The 22,174-nt window shown below is 41.7% G+C and overlaps 1 protein-coding gene and 1 long non-coding RNA gene across 3 annotated transcripts in view; one reads left to right on the forward strand and one right to left on the reverse strand.

The window, feature by feature from the left end:
• Nucleotides 1-1,372, reverse strand: part of LOC308181597 — a 9,569-nt gene extending 8,197 nt beyond the window's left edge. The window contains exon 1 of the long non-coding RNA XR_013941513.1: nt 1,246-1,372. This is a non-coding gene — a long non-coding RNA (uncharacterized lncRNA). The remainder of the gene's footprint in view (nt 1-1,245) is intronic.
• ZNF652 (zinc finger protein 652) overlaps nt 1,149-22,174 on the forward strand; it is a 26,984-nt gene continuing 5,958 nt past the window's right edge. Inside the window, exons 1-2 of one of the 2 annotated variants that reach the window (XM_080564976.1) lie at nt 1,149-1,285; nt 18,466-19,618. In XM_080564976.1, the coding sequence (XP_080421102.1) occupies nt 18,710-19,618 (909 nt within the window). In that variant the 5' untranslated portion in view covers nt 1,149-1,285; nt 18,466-18,709. Of the gene's footprint in view, nt 1,286-1,497; nt 1,790-18,465; nt 19,619-22,174 lie in introns of those variants that run through there. The other variant, XM_080564975.1, reaches the window with a different exon arrangement.

Here is a 22,174-nt window from a genome sequence, read left to right on the forward strand (position 1 = left end):
AAGATCAAATACACTAGCAGGAAGCATTTCAGAGGACAGATGGATTTTTTTTTTTTTTTTTTTACAGAACCTCAAATCAAGTGCTCTATGCTGTTAGGGGGAGCATTTGCAGCAAACAGCAGGTAAGACAACAAACCACAGGTAAAGAAAGGGTTGTAGACTAAAAGATAAAAAAAAGTGGGTGCCATGGCAGGGACATGAGTCTGAAAGTGGGCAGGAGGGAGTCAAAGTACATGACATGAGATTCCTGAAGTCCCTGGGATGCAGCTAACTACCAAAAACACTGGTGCCTTTCACCCTTTTCCTGTTTCTGCTGCTTTTGCTAATTCTTTTGCTGCTGCTAAACCTAAACCGCAGCAGTGCTCTTCCCTCCTACACAGTGCTCATAAGTGGTTTTCAAGACTATGGAGCAGGCTTTGCAGCTTCCTGGCAGAGGTCGTACTGCTGCAAAACGCTGTGCCAGCCTGGAAAGGAGCCCTGACCCACTCCACATCCTTTTATGAACCCCATACCTGACAAACAGTGAGTTCTATCAACAAATAAACGCTTTTAACTTGTCACATCTCTCTCTCATATATCACACTTAGGCCCTGTAGGTGGGTGCAATCAAGAAACCACAAGCTAGAGTTAAGTATTTATTAGTATTGTAATGGGAGAGAAAGGTTGGAACAAGTGGCTACTTGGGGTTTGGCATAACAGAAGCGATAGGCTCTTCCATCTACTGCGAGTTAAATTGGGCCTCGCTAATAAGGCCCTTTTTAAGGTCTTACCTAGCTCTCGAGGGGAAGCTCTGTGACACCCTGCATGGCAAGTAGCCCTTCCAAGGCGCCTCCCAGCCCGAGACCGCCACCGTCCCTGCACGGCGGCCGCTCTGTGAGACCTTACCCACATTTATCCCGGCGGAGCAGGGCCCCGAGGCCTGGCACCGGCCCGGCTCTCGTTCCGGCCATTATTCCCCAGGCCGCCGGCGGCAATGCTGCGACCGGGGCCTTCGCCAGAGCCGCGGAGGGAGGCGCGGGCCACGGTTAGCCACAGCGCGGCGAAGCGCTCGCCACGGCTTGCCCGGCTCAGCTGACTGCAATTAGGGCAGCCTCTGTAATTGCCTCAGCAGACTAACGGTCGGCCCTACCGGGGGAGCGCGGCTAAGAGGAGCCAGCGCCGTGCTCCGCCCCCCCGCCACCTCACCTGAGCCCCGCGGGGCGCCGGAACCCGCGCATGCGCGCCCCCCGCCCCCCCGGGCCTCACCTGCGCGCCGCGCTCCCCTCCGGCTCCGCCGCGGCCCGAGGTGAATCGCGAGCGGGAGGGGAGCCGGCAGCCGCCCGACGGCGCATGCGCCCCTGGCTCGCGTTCCCCTCGGCCTATGGGAGTTTCCCCCCTGCCCAGCGCGCGCGCGTCCCCCCCCGCCCCGCTCGCGGCAGCCACCTCCTCGGCGCGCTCCCGCGCGCGTGCGCGCGGCGGAGTCGCGAGACTGGCTGCGGCGGCCACGTAGCGCTGCGGCGGCGGCCGAGGGGAGCGGGAGCCCGGGCGGGAGCCGCGTCCGCCGGCGGTGGCGGAGCCTGGGCCTGCCCCCGAGCTCGACCCCGACCCCGAGGCGGAGGCTGCTCGAGCGCCGCGGCGGCGGCCGAGGGGGCCGAGCGGAGGCAGGCGGGGAGGGAGGGCCCCGGCCGCCCTGCCCTCCGCCCTCCCGCCTCGCCTCCTCCGCCCGCCCGCCGCCGCCCCTGCTGCGCCCCCCGCCCCGCGCCGCCCGGCATGGAAGGCGGCGGGGGCGGCCCTGAGGGGATCGGCCTGGGTGAGTGGGGGCCCCCCGCCCGGCTGGGGATCTCCTTCCCCCTTCTCCGCGGGCATGGCGGCAGCAGCCGAGCGGCGCTAGGCCCAGCCGGGGGTGGGTGGCGGAGGGAGCGGGGCAGGGCCGCCGCCCGGCCTGGAAGGGAGCGGGGCTGCGAGGGGCGGGGGGGCGCGTCGTGCCCGGCCTGCGGCCCGGGGGGGTAGCGCGCTGCGGCTGGGGCGCCCCGCGGGTGCAGCCGGGGCAGCCCCCGGCGAGCGGGGGAAACGCTCCTGGAGGCGCTGGGGTCTGCCCTGGCAGGGCACCCCGCGGGGAGGGGCTGGTCCACCTGCTGGGAGGTGAGGGGAGAGACGGGTCAGTTGCACGAAGTGAGCGGAAGAAATAACCGTGCTGCATCTGGACGCGTTGGGCCGCCTTTCTGCACATCTTGCTTTGTGGCACTGCTTTCCAGCCTCCTCTAGCGGAGTGGTAGCACGGGGGTAGGGGAGCGGCTGGCAGCCCTTTACATCCTTCTTGCCGCTTGCCTGCCTAGTTGTGCACCCCCAGCGGTATGCGGTCCGTGATTGTTAGGAGGAAGCGTTGTTACTAAATGCGCTAGCTTCTGGGACTACAGTTGTCCTTGGGTAGGTGAGGAGCTGAAACGTAGCCTTCTCCAGTGGCTGTTTCTGGATCTAGGCATGTGTAGGAAAATAACAGATGTTTTTTCTCTTCCTCAGTTGTTTGCTTAGGTATCTTCCTCTTCTCATTGCTCTCAAGGCGTATGCTGTAGGCTGTGTGTGCCAGGGTTTTGATTTTTGTTTTGATTTTTAAATGTCTTGCATCCACTTGCAGTTCTGTGGATGTTTTGGTACAGGCGTTGTTAGAATGAGAAGTTAACGCTTTCAGTAAATGTTTCTCTTTTGGTTTTAGTAGTATCGTGTGAGTACCTTCTTCAGTCATCACGGAGTTTTGGCACCTTGTGCAGCAGAAGTGATTTAAGTCAAAGAGAGGGAAGTACCGTTAGCATAAAAGATGTGAGGAATGTGCGTTTTTATCTTTCAGGGGATGACCTGAGCTGTATTGTTCTGGGAATGGCAACTGGCACGTGCTTTGTTGGCAGCAGTGTATGTGGTGAATCGAGAGGATGAGGGTGGGTTATGCATGTAAACTGAATAAAGGAGATGTACTGTGTGAGCAAGGATTCGTGAAGCACGGTCTGATGCACCTTGATCTGTCACTATGCTGATTGCAGCTTGCTTGTTCACGTGTACGAGTTAGACACTCTTCCTGTGGAGGCAGTTGGTGCGTATTAACAAAATGCATATCGTAGGACTATAGACAGGACTAGAGAAAACGTTAAAAAACACTGTGGAGTTTCAGAATCTCATATAAAAAGGAACTAATACTTTATCGTTGCAAATAATTTGCTTCCTTTATATGGGTCTGCTGTTATCACTGGTATGTATTTGATGCCCCTTTCTCCGTCTTTCTCCCAGCATATACAATGCATTTGTTTGTGCTTTTTAGAGATTAATCGACTATATGCAATATAAGTGTTGTGCTCTATGAGTTAAGTCCTTGCCCCAGGCACAACAATCAGATGTCGATAATAAAGCTGAGATATAAACTAACAATGTAAATGTGTAGTCAAGGGATAGAGATTTTGAAAGCATTTTCAGAGCGTTTGAAAGAGGAGTGAGAAATCATAAAGGCTTTTTTATTTTTCTAACCAAGCAATTGTATGTAGTGGGATATCAGAGACTTAAGATTGTATTTATAAATTCTATCTAGTATTTGATGAGCCTAATATTCATGGGTACTGCAGTATTTATTTGCAATAACAGAACAGTTGTATTTGGTAAGATCAGTAAATGTTTTGTGGCTTAGCATTTGTAACACTTTTTTTTTTAAAAGGTAAAAATATTTACATGATCAGAAGAGACTTTTTGTCATTAGAGACTTGTTAATTTGTTTTAAAGGACTCCATTGATTTTATTATTATTTCATGTTTAATGCTGATACAGAAAGCCTTTTGCTGATGTTCTCTGGAGACTAAATTCTTCAGCAGTTTCGTATGAATGTTTAGGTATATACAGGAACTAAATTAAAAAATCTGTGAAGCTCGTTGCAAGTGCAAGGTACAGGGACGTTCTGGTTTTGCTCTCATTGCTAGAATAATAGACTCTGAAACTTTCATGCTGAGAAGTACAATTTCGTCTAAAGATGGGAAGTCTTTATACGCACAAGAAATTGTTTATAGGTTGGAAATACTTTGTCTAGTGCAATCCCACCTAGAGCGTAAGATATACTTGTAAGAACTACTTGGGAAGAATCCTCTGAGTGTGTACAACTGCATTAAATTGATATTTTTAGTAAACAAGGTCCCATCTTCCATTCTTTATATCATGTGCCATACCAGTGCCTAATGGAAGAGTGGTGTACCATACCATATCAGATACCGATAGTGTATCTGAGTATACGTATATTTAAGGTGATTACAACACTACGTGACCTATTTATGTGGCGCAATATAACATGCCTTATGAAAGAATAAACCTCTAACTCCACAAAAAAGACAGATATAATTGAAAGAGAGCGCCAACCATATTAGAAAACTGATATGTTCTCATAACAACCTGATTCTGTGGATTATTATTATATTAAAATATTTTTAACCATTCTCTTACTTGGTTAAATTCCTATAGCACAGAACAGCTTATCTTCTAATGTATTCTGCTGTAAAACAGCCCCCTCCCTGCAAGATCCAGATCTCGTCTTCTAAACTGAAGATTAAGTACATTTTGAAAGCACACATTTTCTTTAGAAATCATTCGTTTACATTTTGTAAAGTCTTTGCTAATTTTCTTTTTGGAATCTTATAGTTCGGGGGTGGGGGCGTCCCCCACAGTAGTTAGAAAAATTGCAGGTTCTTATGTGGAGATCATTGTATTATCGTGAAGTTATACGCTTTAAATATTGATGCAATCAATGTACCTGGTGCTGTCTGCAGTTGACATCATCCTATAATATTTTGAGCTTTTTCAAGCTGAGTAAGCATGCTGAATTGTTTCACTGTTTTCCATGAGGATCTGTAGTTTTTAACCTCTTCTTTTTGTGGATTGAAATGCCTAGCTTCCAAATATTTCCGCTAGCAAATATTTCCTAGCAAATGCTAGGCTTACAAATTTTAAAGCCTTTGCAATAACTCCTTTATTTTGTATCAAAAGCCTAAATTACTATTCTCTATTAATATAAAAATATATTTTGTCTACAAGTTACAAATTTAATTATTTTAAGAACAGTTTCATAAAAACAGTATTTGGCCTTGAAGTTGCAAGCTCAGTTTAGGCACCTGTATGAGTAAAATTATATACTATCTCAGGTCTTTAAAGGATTTATATTTTCAGTAGTTTGAAAAGTGGGTGGGATTTGCTTATAAGTAAAAGTCATGCTTTTACTGGTTGTGAGATCTATGTGAAGACTGACTTTCCTAATTCAGTTGAAACATACGTTGTAACTTAAGCTTCTAGTACCTAATTTCAAGTTAGTTTTACAGATGCTTAGTTTTCTGAGTGGTTTTAAATTGGTGATTTTTTTTGAATTGCTCCTCCCTCCCAGAAAACAACTGCGTGGGTAATGAAACACTGGTGGTAGCTCTGGTGCCAGCATCTTAAACTCATTAACACAAACAGCTTGCATTAGTTTCCTTGACACTTTCAGACACCCTCCCCTCAGGAGGTTTCAGACTAGTACTTTTCACTCAAGAGAAACGTTTAGCTACGCTAAACATCTAACAACACTTACGTGCTGTAGTGTTCTCGTTAATGTATTTTTTAAGTTTGGAAACTTTGTGCTGTGGAAGAGTGATTTTAGAAATGTTGTGAAAGGCTAGTCTAATAGAGGCTGGGCCTGCTTAAAGATAGGTTACTGGAATTAGGATCCGTATTGAGAAATTTGAGACAAAATCTGTTAAGCCAATTTCATCCTGGCTCTGGTACTAAATACAAGCAAACAAAGTTTTTTCACCTGGAGTTTTGGAGGAATATTTGTGGTACCACTGTGAAGACAGATGGCTTGGTAAGGTTTTCTTCTCCGTACTTGCCCCCCACCCCACCCACACGCTTTTCGTAGGTTTTATAGTTGAAAACGTATGGACAAGCATCCATTGATTCATGTACTTTCTTTTATGGGAATTTGGTACACAAAAGGGTGCAAATATTTGAGTTGGAGCCCAGCTTAATCTTGCAGGTGCAGAAAGATGACTAGAACTTTGCTTTTCCTGTGGCTGACTAGTCTCATGGAAAATGGTGAAAATCTGTTCTGAACTCTGCAGTTGTTTGCAAGTCATACTGATTTAAACCTTTTTAATGCTTATGTAATGAAAGGGAAATTATGTAATGTTTCTTAATAGTGCTGTCTGAAGGCAAATGACATATGGTGACAACTGTGAATTTTAGTGATAGAAGGCAGGTTATTTCTAACTAAAAGCCTGATTGCTGTTATATATTTTAAAGAAGCAGCTCTCCTTCCTGGCCACACTTCTGTAGCTTTTCTGGTTCTGTCCTTTCTAACAAACTATACCGTTTAATACAGTAATGGGAGCTCTTTTGCTGATTCCTGTAACTTCTTTTTTTTTTTCTCAGGCTAGCAAATTTGAGGTATTTCTCATAGAAATTATGGGGTCGGCTGTATTGCTCTTCCTCTGTTTTGTATGCTTTCTCACTGTAGTAAGTTATGTGAATTCACTGTTAAGTGTAATGCGCTACACTGAGATTTCACATTTTGACTGCATGCCACTTCAAGGAACTTAATTTGGGATAGGTGTGACACGCACTATGACATCAGGAGTCTCAACATTATGAAAATACGAGTTTACAAGTTGTGGCATATAGATGTAAATTCAGAAGTTTTTAGCAGGGTCAGAAACGTGTCCTAATAAGTCTTCATCATCTATGTCATGTAATAATAAAGATGTCTGCTGTTAATCTCTAGTAAGCTGTATTGTAATGTGCGTATCTTGAATCATTCGTTTCACGCTTCCGAACTGCAGGACAAAATCTATTGGAGTGAAGTGCCTTTCTGACTGCAGTCTAAAAGTCTGAGAAAAGTTATGTGCAGAATGTAATTGCAACTTTTTGCCCAGCAGTTTTGTTTTAACATATACCTTGTTGCACTTTCCTTCCGGTAGTACCTTTCTAAATTTATTCCAAATCTCCTGGCTTTGTGTTTGGTATCCCCTCTCCTTTCTCATTCTTTATTATGGTGTTTTCTATTGCCTTTTCTGAAGTTGTTTCTTAAAACAGTCTATTACCTTTTTTCTTTTCCCTCTTTTAAAGTTTCATAGCTCTGCCTCTAACCTGCAGATTACTTGATGAATTATCCTGCCTTCTACTTCTCTTTGGTAAAATACCTAGCCCGTTTATAGTGCTATAAAATCATTTAACATAAAATCTACTGTGGACAACTGACTTCTATTATCCCACACGCCAGTCGCATTAAATTCAGACAGTAAAATGGAGCTGATTATCTGTGCTCAGTGGACACCCCTCTCCTCCCTCTCACTTCCCAACAAAAACACCGGTCTTTGTCTGTAGGGTAGCGTTGGGCATTACAGAGATGCTACTCCCCGTCTTGCTCTGGAAATTAAGTAACTGTTGTTAATTTCTGCCAAGAGGGAGAAGAAAAGTTGTGTGTTTGTCTTTTTTTCCCCAAGCGTCCTCATTCTCACCCTGAAACTTGCTGCCTGCTCTAAAGACTGTCACTGTTACTGCAACGTGGAATTCTTGTGCTATGGAGTAGGTACTGAGGTGGTTTCTGTGATAGTTAGACCTTTGAAAAGGTGTGAATTTGACTTGAAGCCTACGACTCTAATCCTAATGTTCTTAAGATACATCTGTGGTTTTAGATTGTAACATATTAGTAAGAAGAGAGAGCTTATACCTGGAATATTTTTATAATCATTAGGCCATGGAACTCATTTTTAAATGAACGCTTGAGCTACACAGAGGCTGAAATCACTGAAGAAAATGTCCAGTTTGCTACAGGCTCTTGAAAATAAATTATTTTTTCAAGATCGATTCTTTAGCATCATCCTTGGATTTATTCTGCAAATTTGTTGTGCTTCTGGTTTTCTTACCTTGCTATTTAATGGAAGTTGAAAGCCAGATTGCACCTGTAGAGCAAACAGGTTGTTTCAGGAAGCAAAGTCTTGTAATGGATGGTAGTATTCATCAAGCTGCTTGGTGAGCTGGTTCAGAGAACTGATCCAGCTGAAAACAAATCCCAAGGAATTACTGTTTTTTGGATTGCTTTCACAAGGCAGCTGTCCCCGCAACCGTAAGAATGTTAGTGCTGGCGCATGAATAGGGAAAGAGTGTACTGCCTCATTTGGCCATCACACAGACTTAGATCAGATTACAATGAACAAATAACTTTTGCCTTACCTGATTATTGCCCTCACTTCACCTAGAGGGAAACTTAGAGCAGAGGCAAGATGTCTATAGTTGCCTGATGATGTAGAGTTAAAACTGGGAATCACATCTGTTGTATCAGTGAAGAGAGTACTTACGCTTGAGAATTGCACCTGACAAACGTGAAGCATGAGATGAACTGCTGCCGTGGTACACTGTGTGTTTTGATCACACGTTCAGGTGAACATAGGCTTGCTGAATGGCTTTCTATCTCCATGCCTAACTGGTAACTTTAGTGAGAGTACTTAATGTAGTTTCTACTTGCAAAGGTAGAACTTTTGGAAATAGGAGTTTCTCTTGAAGTATTGTTACTTGGTTAGCACTTCTTGACAGCTGATAAATTTGTTATTAAATGTGCTTTTTGAAATTACGTAAATGCTACGAAAGCAAGACTTCATGTTTTTCCAAAAGTTTATATTGTGCATCTAAATCAATCTCTGTGTGCAGTGTTTGAAGAGATTCGGTAGCTCAAATGTACTGAATGGTTTTCAGGGTTTACAGAAGCGTTTTGACACTGTGCAAAGAGAAACACACGGAGTAGTATAGTTTTAGTATTGGTACATTTAGAGTTTGTCAACACTATCTTACCTAAATGTCTTGGGAATTGTTCCAGGACATCAGTTCCATTGGTGATTTGTGCTTGTGTGAACACACACCTCATCTTTGTACTAAAAACCACAAGGTTAAATGGAGTTGGTTTGAGTAGTGTTTGGCAATTCGGTAGTTAAAATGCTGCTAGACGTTATAAAACTGGAACTCTGCACGCAAATGCAGACATATAATTTTTGTGGGCAGTTTGAAAAGAGGAGATAGTAAGAAAAGTCCAGGTAAGGAGAAGCTCCTTGTGATAGTTCTCAGTGAGTGCAGCATTTAGCAGCATGAGAGAGAGACTGGTGAGTCAGGTTCCTAACCTCCTAACCAGTGTGTCTGCCACTATGCAGAGGACAGTTGTGCAGCTGCTGCAAGCATTTTGGGAGGTTTTTACAAACTTGCTGCTGGTTTCAAAGTCAAAAGTTACCTAATGTGTAAAGAGTTCTAGATTTTAAATCGGGAGGATTTCAAACCTTATCTGTAACCACATTCCAATGATGTGAGAAGAACAAACTTTATTTTAGAGAAATCAAATTCACATTTCCACGAAGCCAGAGATTTTGCTGACTGGAAGTGAATCAGTGTTGTTGTTTTTTAAACTACATTAAACAGGGGGACTCTGTAAAATGGGTGGGTGTAATATCATGCTCTCAGCTCATATGGGATTATTTTAATCATTCCATTATTACAGTTTAAAAGGTGAATGATATAGGAGCACATGACATGCTCTGAGGTGTAGTACAGGTTGATCAAATCTGTAAGCAAACAGTGTGTTACGGAACCTGTATGTGAGCTTTCAAAACTGAACTCTTGTAAAAAGTACAAAACAAAATGTCTTTTCCATTCTAAATATTGCGAAGGTCTCCTTTAGGGCTCACTAGGAGAAGAGCTCAGCCTATTCTGGGTATAATTCTGAATGCAGGTATTCCATAATTTTTTCTTCCCTACCAAGATAGTGCTGTTAGCTTAAACTGAGAAAAAAAACTTACGGAATGAATGTCCAGATGGAAGTTAATACTTGTCAACTTTACTTTGTGGACAGACCATTTAATTTCTTTAATAAAAATCTAATCCACTGATCTGTATATTCAAAGGCATAGCTACACATCTGCTGCCACTTTTGTCACAACTCACCCTGTAGGAGGAAAAATGCCAACTCTGGGAAAAAGAAGTACAGATCTTGATGACTGATTTCCTTTTTGTCTTCGTATGGCTTTGTGTGTAGCCCATGTTGTTAGCGCAATCGCTTGCAGCCTTGCCGGTGATGTTTAATAAGTGTCATCACTGGGCATCCAAGAAAATAAGTGAACGGTTTAAAACATTAGAATTTTTACTAGTTTTCAAAACATGCAAACAGCTAATGAGGAAAGGAAGAGTTTTTAAAGCAGAGAGGAATCTAGCTACTGAATGAGAAGAAAACCAGGCCAAAAAAGTGCTTTGGAACAAAGGGTAGACTACTAGGTGAAACAGTTGCCTTTCAGTATCATGGCAGTAGGTAGTTTTGTGAACTTCTGGCGCATATTTTTAGGAATATGTACATTTAAAGGGACAGAAAATCTTTCTGTAATAAGTTATTACAGAAGAGTGATTGGTGTGAAAGCTAGGTGTGTATGTGTGGATGACTGCTGTTGAGTGATAACTACCTGGTTTTGTTTTAATCTTGCTTTCTCTTTTTTGACATCGAAAGAAATAGACAAGTCAGAATAGTTTTGAATGCAAGGAAGTTCCTAATCCAGTCACAGTGTTTACCTTTAACACATTTAAGGTAGCAGGAAGTACTAAGACTTTTTTGAATGCATATTGTGCTTTACTAGAACATTTTTCAAGAGGGTTTTGCCTTGAAAAAGAAAACTGTTGGGGTCCATGGCTGTCATATCTAAAACTAGTTCCTAGCCAACAGAAAGAAGCCTTCAGCTTATTTCGTAAACTGAGGGGTTAGAATGCTGCTGAATTCTGAAATGGTAACCTTAAACTATTTTCTGTGGAGATAATGCCTGAAAAAATTCCAGATTTACAGTTCTGGAAATCACTGGTTTGAAAACCTCTGTCCCACAAACCGCATTTCTAGATACAGACAAATAATTCATCCTAAGAAATGGAAAAAATCTGGAGGTTTTGTATCCTAGTATTATGTTTTAGCTGCAAGATGTTACATAAGGCATTTTTCTCAAATGGGAAATGTGGTCTGCTTCAGTTTCCATTAGACTGATAAATATTTAGAGGCAAGTTGCTCCTTACGATGAAAATGTTGTCTGCTGAGTTAGCAGGATAACTGTCATAGATTATTTTAGGAGAGGTTGAAAAAAATAACTGGAAGATGGGACAGTCTGGATGCTGTACTGCATCTTCAGCCTTTTGTATACTTTCCTGTCATATTTCTGCCAACCTTTACTTTGAGAACCGGACAGTACTGATTCAGTCTCCAGTCTTTTGTTTCCTTCCCGAGACTGACTGCAATATCTTCAGTTACTGCCAGTGCTGTGGTGCGTGTTTTTTTTGTCTGTTTGTTTTTGCTTGTTTGTTGTTGTTGTTTTTTATGATGCCTGAATAGCTTTAATTTCATCAAAATACAAGCCACAGTGCCACACTTCTATATCTGATCTTTTATATAAGTTGATGGGAAAATCTGCTTCAAGCGATTTCTGGGCTTGCAGCGAAAAGAAGATTGTTGTGATTTTTCTGTTTTCACAGTACAGTCCCAGGAATTCCTTTGTGAATGCTGCTTCTGAATGTCCTCTCAGCATGTTAAACCGTATTCCCAAAGTCTGCATCAGTTGCACAAAATAAACACTCTGAAACAGTAGATTGTAAAAGCTATAGAGGAAAGTAGAAAAGAGTAATCCTAAGTGTTGAACCTATTACAGATACCATCTCTTAGACGGGTATTAAACATGACGAAATAGGCTGTTGGTCACATTCAGTCTTTTTGTTCTGTAGTTAGGTGGGCAAAGGCAGGTTTGAGTAAATCTCCATAGAAATGCAAAGTCTGTGAAGATGTTCTGACTGTGCCTTTGTCTTGAGATAGAACTTAGAATTTAAGAACACTTTTTTGCATAAAAAGTGGCTGAGATGCACAAGAAGGGAGTGATTTTATGATGATATAAACGATTCCCTCCTGTCTTATAGTCCTGATTACTATCTACTGACGTGATGTAACTTGTACCAGGTGTGTTTTCCCACTAACAGAATTGCTATGGCTGCTGTCCTGTTTCACGCACCTGTTCTTCAGATTGTGCAAGTGTATTGAAACACTTTTTCATCTGCTCTGAAATACTGCTGATGTATTGAAATGTACATGATTGGAACATTTTAGTCAAACGCTGTTTTTTCACATTGCATCCGCAGTTGTTTCTTGCTAATGTGCTACTCAGATTTCACAGGGAAAAAAAAAAAAAGAACTCTTATTATTAAAGGATTCGGTAAATCTAAACAGATACTTCTCTGATACATTTTCTTGTATTTCTATCCTGTCACGTAAAGAAATTGACATGAAATTGATTAACAGGTAACACAGACTGTACAAATGTTAATGGAAGTTAAGCGAAAAATCACACTGCTGTTTACCTCTACATTTGTACTTACCGGAATGATGCATTCACTTATCAGCCTTTCAAAATAAACACAATTGTGCTGTCTTAACATGGCCCTAATACTCTTCCTGTACGCAAATAAGGTCATTAATAAGTGTGAAAATTTTTTACTTAAAATGATTCTGCTGTTTTGAAAGGGTGAGCTATCCTGTTGTATTCTGATTTCACAGAGTTTTTATCTGTACTAGAAATTTCTACCCGTTGAATGAACTTTGACCCAGCTTCAGGAAGCAGAGAAGCTGGCCCTCCAGTTTTGGTTCGAAATTTGGGTGGTGGTCAGACTGTCACATGTCCCAGGTATGGCATAATGTTGGGGCTGTGTTTAATTAATCCCACAGCCTGCAACCACTGCCTTACATCTGTTCAGAGTAAAGTTTCATCAACAAATACTTGACTAGTTTGAAATTAGTGCATTATCTTAAGTAATGTAAATGATTTATTTATACACATGGTTGTTTCACTGCTTGTAAACTGAACGCAGCTCTAGTTGCCTTGGGCTGTAGTGGAGCTGCTGGATTGTAGCTTCCAACCAAAAGAGATTCAGGATCCTTAACACCTTCACATTGTTAATGCATGCACAAAATGGCATTGCCTTTAATTATAACACAGTTATGTTTTTTTCTTAACTTTTGGTTTTTCTAACAGTATTTTGAGAGGTCTCATTTTATGGAAAAGAAAAACTTCAAATGCCAATATACTCAAGCTTTCTTTTTGAACTTGGTTTAATATATAGTGGTCTATATATTGGTCTATAAGTGGCAGAGTGGAAAACCTATTCACATCATGCAGTGCTTCTCGATTGTAAAAAGTTGCTGTGAACAGATTGCTCTCAAACTGAAGCAGCAGGATGTGTGTGCAACTTAGATCTTGTGAAGTTATAGGACTTGTGTTATGGAAAGGAATTGTTCAAATAATTTGTAAAACTTATATAAGGTGTTTGTTATTTTGGTGCTACAGTGTTATCTATGGTTCAGATTCATCCACAGGTCAAATTCTGTATACTTGGTGGAAGAATAATTTTGTCAGGGTGTCTTGTGAGCTATATTAAAGTTGAGAACACTTCTTACTGTGCAAAGTTGGAAGAGAAATCTAGTACAAGTAGCTCATAAACAAAAAAGTATATATATATTTTTTCAAGACAGGTACAGTTATTATATATATGTATAATCATATGAATATGTATATGTAGTCTGTATCTGTCTTGAAAGTGTGTATTACAGGGGGAAAAAAAAGGTGACCAATAAACTAATGTATTTTTAATCTTGGACAATGACTATTGCAATATCTTTTTTCACAGTTTGCACTTTTCATGCAAGGTATAGGTGAGCTTCAGGAAAACCCCAAGCTCTTATCCTTCCTTCTCTTTTTCCTTATGGTGTGTGTAAAACTTATCCAAATGCCAAAGATTTGCAAATTCAGGCATGGATTTTTATTTTATTTTTTACTGTAATTTTCTGGCCCTTATAGCTGTCTGGGAAGAGTAAGGGAACCTCCAGATGTTAACTAAGTAATAAATCTATACAGTGCCATCTTTATGTCTCATTTGTATACAAATCATCCTAGTGCCTGCAGTACTTTTCGTAGACTTGCCAACCTGTAGCAAAGTGAATTATACCAATGTATGACAATTTTCAGATGCAATATTGATAACTTAATGTGGGTAACAATTAAACTGGTTTTAAAAATAATTAAATTAGGTCACTCTCACGTTGGCCATGAGTGGCAGGGTCATAGTTGGTTGTGGAATGCCCTGAAGTGCCATTTCATCCCTTTTCTGGGAGCCAACAAACGGTCCAGGCAGAAAGAATGAATAGTTAAGTGTATATCTGTGGAGCTGGCAGCCAAAGTACGATAGCAGGCAAACAGCTGTAGGACATGTAGGGGTCGGTAGCTTACAGGGCCTTGATATGCAGAAATGACCAAGTAACAACCACTTCACTTACTAGCCAGGGTAAAAGAAGCAGTATTTTTCTTTACTTGTGGTGGATGCTTGCCAGCACAGAAATCGTATGTCCTTTGCACAGGTTGGACTAAAATACGAGATTTGTCCAGACTTTCAAGCTGGTCCCTTTCTGAGCCCAACCAAGGACACGTAATTTGAAGCCATTAACTGTTGAGTATATTGAAGTTGGTCTGTGGTGATTTCAAGGCATCTACTGAGTCAGAGTTGAGGCAGGTAACTATCTGTACTTGTGTCTCTGTTATAAATTGTTCTATTTTTGGTACAAATAGCATGAAGAAATGTGGTTTTTCTTCAGAAACAGCGAAAGCATTATACAAAGTGTTAGTCCCGCATACACATGCTTCCTCCACCTACATATTTGCCTGCAAGTTGTTTCTACTTTTTTTTTTCTGGGTGTGAGCCTTTAATATTTGTAGGCTTGCAAACCTTTCTTATACGATCTTTGATTACCAAATGTTTTATGTACCTCAAATGCATTCTGTGCTCATGATAGTTATTCCTCAGTTTCATGTCTTGATAGGGTTCCTCAGAAATAACTTTGAAACTGCATTTAAAACACAGAGTGTAAACTACTGTTTACATTTTAATCGGATCTTTTATTGCTTCCATTTTTAGTATGGCTGAAATTCATTCTGCGAGCCCAAGCTGTTCAGCAGTTTTGAAAAAAGTGGATTTACATTTATTAAAGGGGAGGGAGGGGGGAGTGCTTCCTTATGTTTGGGATCAGAAAATTTAGAAAAAAATGTTCTGTTAAAAGATTTTTCGCAGTATTTAAAGTACTGTCTCTCAGAACTGTCAGTTGTCTAATAGCAAGTTGTTTATCTCAAGTATATAAGGAGGACTTTGCTTTACCATCTGGTTGACTGCTAAATAATGTTGTTCGAAAGTTGTGGGTCCCTTGAGGGTAGCAAGTGATGTATTCAAAGTGAAAGTAGGTTACTGTTTCTGTAGAGTGAAGTGGTTTTAAGACCCAGTAGCTTTGATAATTCAGAACGTGCCTCCCCCCCCTTTTTTTTTTCAATTATTTTTTGAAGTGGTAATATGTTCATACAAAGTGGTTTATCATACTGAATATTCTATAAGTGAGCAGAGGTTAAATGATGGCAGGGTATGTAAAGAGAATATTTCAAATGCTTCAAGAGGCATTTGGACAACACTCTCAGACATATGGTTTGATTTTTGGGTGGTCTTGTGTGGAGCCATGAGTTGGACTCGCTGATCCTGGTGGGTCCGTCCCACTGTAGGATATTCACAGAATTGTAGGGGTTGGAAAGGACCTCAAGAGATAATCCACTCCAACCCCCCTGCCAAAGCAGGTTCCCTAGAGCAGGTTGCCCAGGTAGGCGTCCGGATGGGTCTTGAATGTCTCCAGAGGAGGGGACTCCACAACCTCCCTGGGCAGCCTGTCCCAGTGCTCCATCGCCCTCACCATGAAGAAGTTCTTCTGCATGTTGGTGTGGAACTTCCTGTGCTCCATTTTGTGGCCATTGCCCCTTGTCCTGTCCCCATAGACCACTGAAAAGAGATTGGCCAAATCCCTTCATCTCCCACGCTTAAGGTATTTATAGACATTGATAAGATCCCCTCTCAGTTTTCTTTTCTCAAGGCAGAACAGACTCAGGTCTCTCAGCCTTTCCTCATCAGGTAGGTGCTCCAGGCCCTGTATCGTCTCAGTGGCCTTCTGCTGGACTCTTTCCAGGAGATCCCTGTCTTTTTTGTTCCGGGGAGCCCAGAACTGGGCACAGTGCTCCAGGCGAGGCATGAACAGTAGGGCAGAGTAGAGGGGAAGGATCACCTCCTTTGATGTGCTGGCCACATTCCTTTTAATGCACGCCAGGATCCCATTGACCTTCTTGGCCACCAGGGCACACTGCTGGCTCATGGCCAACCTGTTGTCCGTCAGGACCCCCAGGTCCTTCTCCACGGAGCTCCTTTCCAGCAGGTCATCCCCCAGCCTGTACTGATACATGCAGTAAATTCTATACGTTCTGTTGTTCTGTTCTGTCGTTCAGTGTCAGCATTCAGTAAATGGGGGGAGGGGACAGGTAACGCTTCCTTTTCATGACAAGTTTTTTGCTTTTCCTGGTTATCTAGCTGCAGAATTCTGGCAGCCTTCCTGAATTAGTCATGCAGTTTTGAAAAATACTTAATATGCTGAGGAAAGAATTTCAACATGAGTGATTTTTGGACATCTAAATAATTTTTTAGATTTTCTCAAGGGAAAAGTTAAACGATGGATTTCATTATGCCCACTGCTTTCTAACCTCGGTATAGGGTTGTTAATTTTGGCTTGCAGTCACAACCAGTTTATTATTTACTAGTTTTTCCATCTGAATATGACTTGGTATCGCAAGTCAGTGTTAACAGCCCTATCTCCATGTATTTCCTGGCCCAGCTGGGTCTTGACACTCCCCCTCCTGCCTGTCACCTCTGGAGATCGGAAACTGGGACCTGAGACCCTGCTGAGGGGTGCGCAGCAGTGGGGGCAGACCCTGGTGTTGTGAGTCCAGGTTACTCTATCTGCAGGGTGCTTGTTGAGTACATTTGGAAATACTGGAGAACTGTTCAAGAATCTGTTTAATTAACTTCAGGCTGGTAATCAGACAAGTGCTTATTGGTAAGTCAATTTCACTAGTATGTTACTTCACAAAGATTGTAGGGCAAAGTTCGGTCTTTTGTTATTCAAACCACTTAGAGGTTCATCTCCTGTTCAATTAAATTCATTTCAAAGTGGGAAATTTCTTGTGGAACAGTAAGATTGAAACTACAATATATAAAAATTGTGTCAAAATGTTTGCGAGGAAGTTATTGCATTTGTAGTGTAGAGAGCATTTTAACTTAGAACGAAGTGGACAGAAATTTGTTGTAAAAATCCTGTTTGTATTACTGCTTCAGATTTTTTTTTTTATTGTTGCTCTGATAATAACGAAAATAAAAATCAGGGTATGATTCTGCAAAGTTCAAATGTTTTATACCTGTCTGCTGGACTTTTCCCAAGTTTATAACCTCAAACTCAAGGAATTTTTCAGACCCCGACAGTAGGGATCCAGTGCTCTTCATACTTAGCTGCTCAATCTTTCCATTTTCTCTCAGGGGTCTTCTCTATCATCCAGTCATGGGATCTCCCTCAGACTCTCTGTAATGAACCTCTTCTGTCTGCACCCTTTAGTCGCAAGTTTGGCTCTGACCAGTTGGTATTGTAATACTGTGCTACTAAAATGTAATTGACTGGGTAAAAAATAAATGCCAGAGGTTGATTACTTGTATTCGTTAGGGATCACATGGTACTTTTTGCGAAAGGTAGCAGTAGTGTCTTGGCCAAATTCCAGCTTGGATAACTGCAAATGAAATTTAGATGGGCAAAGGTAATATTGTTTGGCTATTGCAGTGAGGAATAAATAGGTGGGGGAAAAGAGAATGAGAAGAAAAGAATAAGGTGCCTTAAATCAAGAGGCTTTGAGGGATGTCTGATGTGGAAACAAGCTGGGGGACACACTGTTCTTAACCTGGTTTAGTGCTGCCAGTTGAAAATGTTTCAATTGAAATTGTTCGTGCATATCTACGTTAATGGAACGTTGTTTGATATAGAAGTTCTTAATATGGCCTCTTTAGGGGTAAGGATTTGCTTTCTGTGGAAGTTACAGAAGAGGAGGTATTTCTGCATAGGTATACGTGTATACACGTTGTTTGATGAAGAGGCATATGAGAGCTGAGCAGAGTCTAGGGGCCATCAGTGCTCCAGGAGAAACAGAGATCAGCATATTGGCCCAGCTTTCAGTTAGAAGGTGGTGATCTTTGGCAGGTGCAGAGTATTCATTTTGAAATGAATAGCATGCCTTGATTTCTACTTCTGAGGGTTCTAGTACTAGTTCTGGCCCACTTAAAAGGTGCATGTATTTGTACCTAACTCCCAGTTTTGCTTGAGATAATGCTATAGGACAATCCACCCGCAGCAGATACAGCTCATGGATGGTATATACCTTGTTTTTTACCTTACTTGTACAAACCCAGAAGAAATTTGTAAAGATTTTAGGGTGTTGTTTTTGTTTTTTTTGTAATTGATCATGTTTTCTCTGTTGTCTTTTATAGATAAAATGTTCAACAGTTCATTGACAACTTTCTTCAGAAGAATAATTGCTACTGCTCTGCTCTTGGCTTAATATCAGAGTTCTGTGACCTACGCATCAGTGCTAAACATCAGCAGAGAATCCTATTCTGTGTAGATGAAACAGGCATCGGTCATGAGAACCCATCCGAATTTAAAGCTGCTTGCTTGGTTTTCTGGGATTAAAGGTGTTCATTGAATCAGAGTGCCCCGTCCCGTCCCCCCCCCATGAGTCAGACAACCAATTCTTGTCAACAGTTGGTTGAAAGCTGTGCAGTGCATGTAGCAGGTATGGCGCAAGAGGACAGTCACCGTGGTCAAGTGCCACCCACATTTTATCATGGTGCCAGCCAGGAACTTGATCTATCCACCAAAGTATACAAGAGAGAGTCAGGAAGTCCTTACTCAGTGTTGGTGGACAGCAAAATGAGCAAACCACATCTCCATGAAAGAGAAGAGCAGCCATATTTCAGGGAGAACAGATCAGTAGGAGAAGTCCGGGCTGTGAAAGAAGATAGAGAAAACTCTGACGACTCTGAGGAGGAGGAAGAGGAGGAAGATGAAGTGACTTACAAAAGGGAGCAGATTATAGTAGAGGTAAACCTTAACAACCAAACATTAAATGTATCAAAAGGGGAGAAGGGTGTCCCCTCCCAGTCCAAAGAGACTGCTGTTCTTAAGACCAGCAGTGAGGAAGAGGAGGGTGACAGTGGGGAAGAGGCCACTGAAGAAAGTAATGATGATGAGGAAAATGAGAGGCAGAAGAAAAAAGAGAAAAGAGTGGAAAAAGTTAGTGTTGCACAAAGGAGAACAAGGAGAGCTGCATCTGCTGCAGCAGCCACAACTTCCCCATCACCCAGAACTACAAGGGGTCGTAGAAAGAGTGTGGAGCCCCCCAAGCGTAAGAAGAAAGCTGCAAAGGAGCCCAAGGCACCTGTGCAGAAATCAAAGTGTGAAGAGAAGGAGACTTTAACCTGTGAGAAGTGCCCCAGGGTGTTTAACACACGCTGGTACCTGGAGAAGCACATGAACGTCACTCACAGGCGCATGCAGATCTGCGACAAATGTGGGAAGAAATTTGTTCTAGAAAGTGAGCTGTCCCTTCACCAGCAAACAGACTGTGAAAAAAATATCCAGGTAGGTTTGCTCACCTGCTTGCCAGATTTCCATACCTTCTGTTGTGCCCTAGATACAGCTAGTGGACACTTCAGAGGGGGAAATCTCTTGTGCAGACCAGATTGTGACCAAGACCTTGTCTCTGCCTATCAGCACTTTTTGGTGTCTCCCAAAAGAAGTAAATTGTAGGGAACAGAGTATGCAAGTGTTGTCTGGTTTAGCAGAGTTACTCTAGTATTTAACTACATGTTGGGGAAAACACAAAGCTACTTTAACACATGTCAAACTCTAGAGTAACTGGCCTGAAAACAAGTGCACGTGGCAGGAAAAAACCTAGTTCTTCAGGTGCTGAGCACCTGCAGCTATCACTAGCTTTAAAGTTTCAGTGTTCTGATACTCAGTCACATATTATATGCAGATAACATTTCAAGGGAGAACAAAATTAGGATGTGTATGTGGTATCGTAATTAGAAATTTTTACAATACTGGAGAGGCAAGCAGGTGAGAATGAAGCTAGCGAAGTTAGGATTTGGATTTGTGTTAAAAAGTAACTTTTTTTTAGTCCTACTGAAATAATCATAAGTAATGTACAGCATTGCTTATAGTTCATGTATGTATAGGGAAGTATATGAATTCAGTGACTGAATCTGTTCATGAGCCTGCCCTTTTTCCAGTGCAAAAAGTTCAGTAAATCTCACTGATCATAAAAAGACGTCTGATCTTTCTTGCCAGAGGATTTGCAGCTTTTAATTGTATACAACAATGGAAACTCGTGTTGTAATGGAACTATTTTAAAGTTACAGTTGTGGAAAGAGTTTCAGAGGTTCTCATTCATCTGTGGTTTGTTCTTTGCTCATGAGCATCTATGTTCGCATGTAACTGGAGGCAATGTTTTATATGGCGATTTTAACAAACTTTTTTTGCCTTGTTAAACTAGGCACAGTGTTACCACCTACTTCAGAAATACTCCCACTGCTAGGAGGAAGCAGATGGGGTTCATTTTCTGTGCAGCTGAAATGTTCCTAGTTTGTAGGGCAACAAGTTTGGTTTTTTTAGTCTGTCCAATGAGTTTTACCAGAAACATTTAAGACTTTTTTTTTGTTGTTGTTTGCTTAAATGCTAAACTGAATTTGTATTCAATTCCCACTATGCGGGAGATGGTTGAAATGTTTGTTGCAATTTCTCTTTGCTGTAAGACTCAAATGCAGCTCTATATAACACTATGCTATTTTTCCTTATGTTTCAGCTCATAGGAGGAAGACTGAAGGAAGGAATATAATATATGATAATGAGTCTTGAACATAGTAAAATCCACAAACATTTCAGGATGTCCTTGCAATTTTTGAAATAAACTGTTCTGAAATTTTATGTGGCAGAGACCATTTTAATGTAAATTTCAGGGATGCTCTGTCATCCAGATGGCTCATTCACAGCATTAAATCTTTTGATTTGAACAAGAATTTATGAATAGTTTGAATGTGTGGCATAGAATGGAGAAGCGTCCTGTAATCCATGCACCCATGTGCTTCTGAGGGGTTACATTCATTTCTCCAAAGGAATAAGGAAAGAAGAAGTTGTAGAGATTGTTTTATATCCTATACCAGAAGAACCAGGTCCAGATTTTTTCCCTGATATTCATAGGTGGTAGAAGCACCACTAGTTGTCTTCAAGTTCTCAGTATAAGTATATATTCAGCAATTATTTTTGTCTGTTGTAATATTTGGAATATGTTTCACAGCTGCCTGCAAATTTTCTATTGCACTTGGCAAAAGGAGTACGGGGATAGGAAAGTGTTACATTAATATAGGGTTTAATATGTCAAGGGAGATACGGAGCTTTGTCTAGAAACATGGCTTCATTACGTAAGTGGTAGTTGAACTGATAAACATGGCTGTGTCTTCTCTGTATTTTTCAACAAAGTGATGTAATATGTCTGTTTTTCTAGGTAACTTCTGGTTTTTATCCTTTCAAAATTAGCACCCTCACAGAATTTCTGTTGTCATCTTAGGTTCCGTGTGGTAGATGTTAACAATCTAAATTACTTGCTGCTGATCATCAGTGAAATTGTAGATTGACAGCGTCAAGGTCTCACTGAACCTTAAATGATTTTTGATCGTTTCTTAGTATTACTTTGCTCTGTAGAGTCCTGTTCCGCCTCACGTCCCCGTCCCCCACCCCGGACTACAGTTTGATCCTGACTTGCCTCCAAGTAGGTACTTTCAGAGGTAAATGATCTCCTTGGAGTCAGCATGGTGAGTGGTGTACCAGATTTTCCAGGCCTGCAGAGACTTGAGCACTGTGGAAGCAGCATAACTTGCCTGTGCAGAGAAGAAACAACTCAAGTTGTCAGAAGGCATAGTATTTGCTAGTTCTTCAGTGAGCAGCAAACAGCTGTTCTTACTTGGGGGAGGAGAGTAACTGACAGGCAGAAAAATGGAGATGTACCAGAAAACACCAAACACCCCAACAGCTAACAAAAAACAACAAGCCACAATTCCTTCTTCTTTACTTCAAAGATGAAAATAACTTTGTATCCTCACACGTATGGCTGCTATCAAGTTTATACTTGGATTATTC

Source organism: Anser brachyrhynchus (assembly GCF_964034855.1).
Source record: "Anser brachyrhynchus genome assembly, chromosome: 22".
NCBI classification, from domain to species: Eukaryota; Metazoa; Chordata; class Aves; order Anseriformes; family Anatidae; genus Anser; species Anser brachyrhynchus.